We start from the raw sequence: 6,912 nt of genomic DNA, 5'->3' as shown, positions 1-6,912 counted from the left end.
GCAAAGCCACCCCATACGATGGAACTACAAGAATCTTAAACAAAGTGTGCGTTACTTTAATCACTTGAATCTCATAGTGAAACCCGTGGCGAGAAGGCAGAAAGCAATTTGAGTACTAAAAATTATTTCGTTACTTTTCTACTAGTCTTGAAAGCGAAAAAAATCTCCCCATTGGGGTAACCACTAAGCAAACCCTTCGGTAACCGCAAAGCGACCCCATACGAAAGAACTTCCAGAATCTTAAACAAAGTGTGCGTTACTTCTATCACTTCAATTTCATAGTGAACCCCGTGGCGAGAAGGCAGAAAGCAATTTGAGTACTAAAAATTATTTCATTATTTTTCTACAATGCTTGAAGGCAAGTGAAGGTTCTCTTGGGGTAACCGCTAAGCGAACCCTTCAAACACCGCAAAGCGACCCCATACGATGGAACTTCAAGAATCCTAAACAAAGTGTGCGTTACTTGTATCACTTGAATTTCAAAGTAAAACCCATGGCGAAAAGGCAGAAAATTATTTGAGTGCTAAAAATTACTTCGTTACTTTTCTACTAGGCTTGAAGGCGAATGAAGGTTCGCCTGGGGTAACCGCTAAGCGAACCCTTCGGTAACCGCAAACCGACACCATACCATGGAACATCCAGAATCTTAAACAAAGTGTGCGTTAATTTTATCATCTGAATTTCATAGTGAAACCCGTGGTGAGAAGGCAAAAAGCAATTTGAGTACTAAAAATCACTTCGTTACTTTTCTACAAGGCTTGAAAGCGAATGAAGATTCGCCTGGGGTAACCGCTAATTGTGGCGTCTGTGGCCTCCCCAAGAAATACCTACGGACAAATTGCACCTACGGCGGGTTGTGCCCTTAGATTAACTGTTAACATGTACAACTTGAGGGCACTGACCGATTACGAGTTACAGATTATATTGTACATTGTGTATAAGGACATCCAGAGACATCACTCACATAACAGGCCGGAAGTTCACTTGTATCATCATAGCACGGATCTCCTGCTACGTATCCGGTCCCGAAACAACCGTTCATCAGAGCTGTTCCCATTCCCAACGGGTAAGAGTAGGCTGTTTCCTCGGACATGTCGTCCTCTTCGTCGTCCTCCCTGAAAATATGAAATATGATATTTTAGAATGACTATCATTATAAAAAATGTGATAACTTATTCTGCGCAATGTTTCGCAATAACCATATATTTCGGAAGTCTCTCAACATGTTTCTTTAAGTTACTCAATCTGCAAATATAACTTAGAAATAGGCATTGCTCAATTCTTTCGATATATTATTTTCTCCACCACAATTACAAAATTAGAATGTGAGTGACACAAAAACGTCTATCTCACTGTGCTTCCTTGCATCTAAGCTCCACTGGAAGTCATGGTATCGATATCATCTACGTTGTCACCTAACGTTACATGTAAGCACTTAAGCAAAATAAACTTATTATCTAATCTAATCTACAATATCAAAGTTGCATTGTTAACAGCGCAAAAGTAGGAACGGGCCGTAAAAAGTACTTTGGACATTTATTATGATGTCAAAGTTTTCCGGTCATGGAAAAATACGGTTATACAGTATACAGTTATATTATTTTTCTAGAAATATAAGATCTTAAGGTCTTACTCACTCAGGATCTTCTTCAATGTCAATCTTCATTTTCATTCCTGGTGGTGCGAACATGTCTTCTTCGACCATGCCTTTTTCTTCTTCGAAATCGATCTCAGCCTGCAAAACAGCAAGCAGAGACATGTTCATTGTGATACTTTTCGACAGATGATCCCTACCAGGTAAAAAAAATTGTTGAGACAGCGAAAACAAAGAACATGATTTTGCATTATATCAATTATATATAATTAACAGCACCAAGGCGAGAACCATTTTCTACAGTGTTTTGCGGACTTTTTAAATATACAACTTCAATGTGAGTAAAGCAAGAATTCTATAGAATAAGCGTGGAGCATCAATGAAAGAGCAATTCTTTGGTGTTCCACAGACTACTTGAGTACTCATTCAGTATCAAGTAGAGATCCATTCCTTGTAGTGTACTGCACAGTGCATATTCTTTACCAAGGACATAGCCATTTTGAATTCTACCGAGTACACATCTAGTACCAATAATAGAACCATTCTTTAGTGATCTATGGACTGTACAAGAATAGGCTAATTCTTAGTCCTATACAGAATAAAATATCCAACATTTAGATGAGTACCATTATTCACAAACCTCACTGAAGGATAGGGCTGGGTACCGGTACAGAAAATTCAGGTCCAGGTCCGGTTCAGGTCCAGAGGATCAGGTCCAGGTCTGGACCTGAACCTGGACCTGATTCAGTATGACTCATACCAATGGTCCATTTCACTACAAAGAAATCTGTCTGGTGGAGTATTAGACTTACACTGGCGTTTTAAAATCCTACAACGCTATTTGCACCTGTGCGATTGGCTGTAAAACTTAGTAGAAATTACTATAAACTCTACTCTACTTCACTCTTGTTATTTTCTTCCACCTGCAAGCGCCAAAACGTGTGAATGCCTGATAAAATAATCTGTTAATTTGCTAATCGGTCCAACATCCGGTCCACCTAATTTTTTCAGGTCCGGTTTTTCTGGACCGGTCCAATAAGAAAAACCGGTTTTGTACCGGTACGCTGTACCGATACCCAGCCCTACTGAAGGATTTAAAATGCATTACAAGGGCGGTGGTGGAATGATGCTTGGATGAAAAGATACACCTTGTGTTTTCTGACAATCTGAGCTTCCTTGATATCTGATTTTAAGAAAATTATCTAAGAATACCTTTATCTCACTCTGCTCACCGTCACCATCTCCTTCTCCTTCTTCATCGTCTTCTTCTTTCTTTTCAACTGTAACAGAGACAACATGGAAAATCCGTAGACGTTATATGGTAGGTTTAATTATGTATTCAAGGAGGAAAAGAGTGGCGGCATTCTACAGCAAAAAAATCAGCGCCTTTTTGCGAAGTATTCTCTAAATGACAGATTTATTCAGGAACTTATTTGTAGGTTTTGCTGTTTTAATTTACTGTCTTCAAGTAGCTGGTCTATTGTCTTTGCCGCCACTTCCCTTTTTTTTTAGAAAATCAACGCTTTTTGCGAAGCATTATTGGAATTACAGATAATTTTTATTAGGACCTTGATTATATGTTTTGCTGTTTTTACTCACTGTCTTCAAGTAGCTGGTCTATTGTGTTTGCCGCCACCTCCTTTTTTTAGAAAATCAGCGCCTTTTGCGAAGCATTATTAAAATTACAGATACCGTTTATTCATGAGTTTAATTATATGTTTTGCTGTTTTTGCTCACTGTCTTCGAGTAGTTGGTCTATTGTCTTTTCCGCCACCTCCTTTTCAACCTCTCCGGTCACCTCGGCCTCATGTTTCACACTGTCCGACATGATATCCGGTCCCATGTTCTCCAAAGAACCCAGTTGCTGAATCGTGTCTGATAGTTGTCCTAAATTAACTCCGTCCCCTTTTGCTGTAATGTGACACAGGAAAGAAAATATAAGACTTTATTGATCAACACCACTCTCTTTTGCTGTAACGTTAGTTCACCTTTATCCGCGGGGTAACCTATATCCGTTGTGTTGCTAAACAGGGTATCCAGGGATATCAAATCGATGGGCGGTAGTTTCAAATTGTACTATTTTTTAAATATTGCAGTTTGAAACCGTTGTTGACTTGATATCCCTAAATACATTATTCTTAAAAAGAACAGATAAAGGTTACCCTACGGATAAAGGTGAACTAGCGTTACATATGGAAAGGAAAAATTGAATGAATGAAGAAATATAGTCTGCATATTTTTGCTACGCTTGGCTTTGTACAGTGCGCAGCAATACATGCTTAACAGATATATTTAACAGAGACAAAATAAAATAACTATCATGAGATAAATTCAAATTCGGACATCTCTTTGCTTTTTGAATTCAGTTACTTGTCGATGTCAGTACAAATTCAATCATGTTTGGGACCCATACTTGAAGTTGCACAATTCAAAATAATAACAATAAAGTATAGAAAAGTACATAAAGTGGAGGGGGATAAAAGCCTGCATGGCCTGTACAGTGCCCTCCTCCACTTAACTAATTACATTGCAATGCTATTCTATATACAAATGTAGAAATAAATTAAAGAATAGTAGCAATTGGAAAATGTCAACAATCAATCCTTAATCTAAATGATTAAGCAAATATATGAGACAAAGAATGCTATAATTAAGGCTAACTATAAATCAGAAAATGGCAACAGCGTAAAAGACTCTGACTGGGGTTTGATAGAAGATGATTCCTAAACAGCACAGAAGTAAATTTTTTAAGGAGGAAGGAAGAGCAAGAAAGTTCAATAACAGAGCGAGGAAGAACCTGTTAGTATTAATGAAAAGGAGGTGGATACGTCAGCTAGAAATCAAATCTATGGTTATGTACAAAATAACTCTTTAACCTGATAAAGTTATTCTTATATGTGCTTAAAATCTCCAGCTTACACAAAAGATTTCCAGCGACGTTCGCAATGGCCGGTAGAAAGCGTTTGTTCTTGACGTAAGGAGGGGCGTCTTTAGCCGCAGCAGCTCGGAGTGCTTTCTGGAGGTCATCCGGTAATGCTGGAATACAAACGGGATCAATGGTTTTTGTTTTTTCTAGGAGATATAATGTTGTGACTATCACCTTGTTGTGCAAGAGCCTCTTCACTTGGTGGTTATGCGTTTGAAAGGGTGGGAGGGTTTGGGGGTATTTTTCTGAAAATCATTCCGTAAGATTTCCAATGACAGCTGAGATGATGGGCTTTTAAAATAAGGGTAAGTTTGTATGATAGTAACGTCATAAAGGTGAGTTATTGCCACTGTCTTTCTGTGCCTTTTTGTGTACATTTCAATGGGCCAGGGATTGCCTGGTGGCTACCCTTGATCCTTCGTAGACTTCTAGATGCAGTTACGGCCGCCATTTCGGATTTTCCGGGTCATCCGGGTCATTGCACTGAAACTAGCATGGCCATGATTGTCTTATACATAGGTAGGCCATCCTCAGTGCTAGGGCAGGTGTTAGGGCAAATCTAGATTCATAAACACTTGAATAAACGGGCTTTAAATGAGAAGAACATGAAATGAATCAAAGAAATATCGCAAAGAAACTAAAATCTAGTACCTCGTTGGTCCTCGTACATTAATCGATTCATAATGAATCGTCTAAAATGCCACCAGGCCCTCTCACACAAAGATGTGATCACCATGCAATAGTACCTAGAATCTCACCTATGGACCTTTTGATGACCCGTTGTTTTGACGGTGCGTTTTTCAGGACAAGGTACACGGAGACCGCCAGAATCAGCAACAAAGGTACTCCAACCCCCGCTGCTTTCTTCATGTTGAAGATCTAGTTTGATATAGAAGAATATACATATGAACGATCAGTTCTTTTTTGCTTCACATTGTAACAACGGAAAATTAACTTATTTTTAAGTTAATTTTTAGAAACAACAGCTTGTTCTCCGTGCCGAAAGCCAGGACTCAACGAATAAGGCGCAATTTACACGAGGCAAAAAATGACCTGTTAAGCCCCCTTTACAAATCAAGAATTTAGCTCGGCCGAGTTGTTGGCGAGCACCAAATGAACATTTTCGGCCGGAGTATGACCGGCGTTTGGGCGATTATGCGGGCCTCGACCGATTTTTAGCAGCTCGGCCGGCGTTTGCGGGGCAGCTCGGCCTGCACTTAATATCAGCGAGGCCTCGGCGGCGAGCGTTGAGCTCGGGGAGCTCGTCAATGGGTTGCCTGTAGCTCGACCGGAGCTTGTCCGGGCAATGGCCAAGACTTGGCCAATACTCGGCCGGCAACCCGACGGTTTTTGACTCTCTCTTTTTCGGTCGGAGTTTGCCCGAACTCTTCTGCCTCGCGCCAGACTCGTTCGGGATTCCTGCAATAGCCGGACGATATTCCGTCCGACTTTTAACAAGTTTGGCGTGCTTTGGGCGAACGTTGTGCTGGTGTCGCTGGGAGCTCGGGAGGGCTCCGGCAGAATTTTAACTGTCACCTAATCAATTTGACACCTGTGTTGAACACGTGCCTTTGTTTTGGGCTTTCATCTTTAGTAAACAGTTTGTTCTGAAAAATAAGATACATAAAGACTACTGTATGAACTTAAGAAAGCTGCGTACATTTTATAATGTAAGGCAATTGGACACGAAGACAATACTTCCTATTTATTTTTACCTCCATGAAATGTCATGGAGGTTATATTTTACCCAGCGTTTGTGTGTGTGTCTGTCTGTCTGTCTGTCCGTCAACAAGATATCTCAAGAACGGCTGGATGGATTAGTTTCATACTTGGTGTGTTGGTGGGGTGCGATGAAAGGTAGAAGTGATTAGATTTTGGGCCCCCTAGCAGCTTCCCTTGGTACTGCAGCGCAACTTCCGGTTTTGCTATCTCGTGTTCTGAACACGCTATGGTCACGATTTTTGAGTGTTATATAGCTCTTGTGCTCAGGAATAAGTGACATAAGTTTTGGCCCCCTACCGACTAGGTTTGTGATAGCAGGGGCATTTTTGTCAAAAACTTCTGAAGAGGATAACTCAAGAAGGGAACAATGGATTTTCATGATTTTTGGTATGTAGGTACCTTAGACAATGTTGTACAAGATAAGATACCAATCATACAAAATACGAGTAAATTTGCATAATTAATGAGAATATTCTATCATGGCAGCTTTTTCAATGTATCTCTTGTCCCGGACATGATATAGTCTTGACATTTGGGTGGTAGATAGCCTGCAGTGTCATGACAAAGTGGGGCAGATTTCAGCCCCTAACATGTAATTTCGGAACTGCAGGGGCATTTTTGTCAAGACATTCCAAAGTGGATAACTGCAGAAAGGATTGACGGATTGGCA

General features: G+C 40.2%; 1 protein-coding gene across 1 annotated transcript; it reads right to left on the bottom strand.

Annotated features, from left to right (window-relative positions):
* Positions 1 to 919: 919 nt before the first annotated feature.
* On the bottom strand, positions 920 to 5,390 carry LOC118405044. Its single transcript, XM_035804445.1, has 6 exons — positions 5,279 to 5,390; positions 4,514 to 4,630; positions 3,332 to 3,505; positions 2,807 to 2,874; positions 1,638 to 1,735; positions 920 to 1,115 (listed from the first exon to the last, which is right to left on the bottom strand). The coding sequence occupies exons 1-6, from the start codon at positions 5,388 to 5,390 to the stop codon at positions 920 to 922; spliced, it is 765 nt and encodes a 254-aa protein (XP_035660338.1).
* Between the last annotated feature and the right edge of the window lie 1,522 nt (positions 5,391 to 6,912).

Source organism: Branchiostoma floridae, chromosome 17, assembly GCF_000003815.2.
Source record: "Branchiostoma floridae strain S238N-H82 chromosome 17, Bfl_VNyyK, whole genome shotgun sequence".
NCBI lineage: Eukaryota > Metazoa > Chordata > Leptocardii > Amphioxiformes > Branchiostomatidae > Branchiostoma > Branchiostoma floridae.
Note: the sequence above shows the minus strand (reverse complement) of the source record. Positions and strands in the feature narration are given on the sequence as shown.

Bases quoted from the DNA above. Each gene is read 5' to 3' on its own strand.
- LOC118405044 (XM_035804445.1), bottom strand. From the start codon at position 5,390: ATGAAGAAAGCAGCGGGGGTTGGAGTACCTTTGTTGCTGATTCTGGCG. The intron at 3,506-4,513 runs GTAAGCTGGAGA...GTCACATTACAG, and splicing joins CGTCGCTGGAAATCTTTTGT to CAAAAGGGGACGGAGTTAAT. The intron at 1,116-1,637 runs GTGAGTAAGACC...TCATATTTTCAG, and splicing joins GACATTGAAGAAGATCCTGA to GGAGGACGACGAAGAGGACG.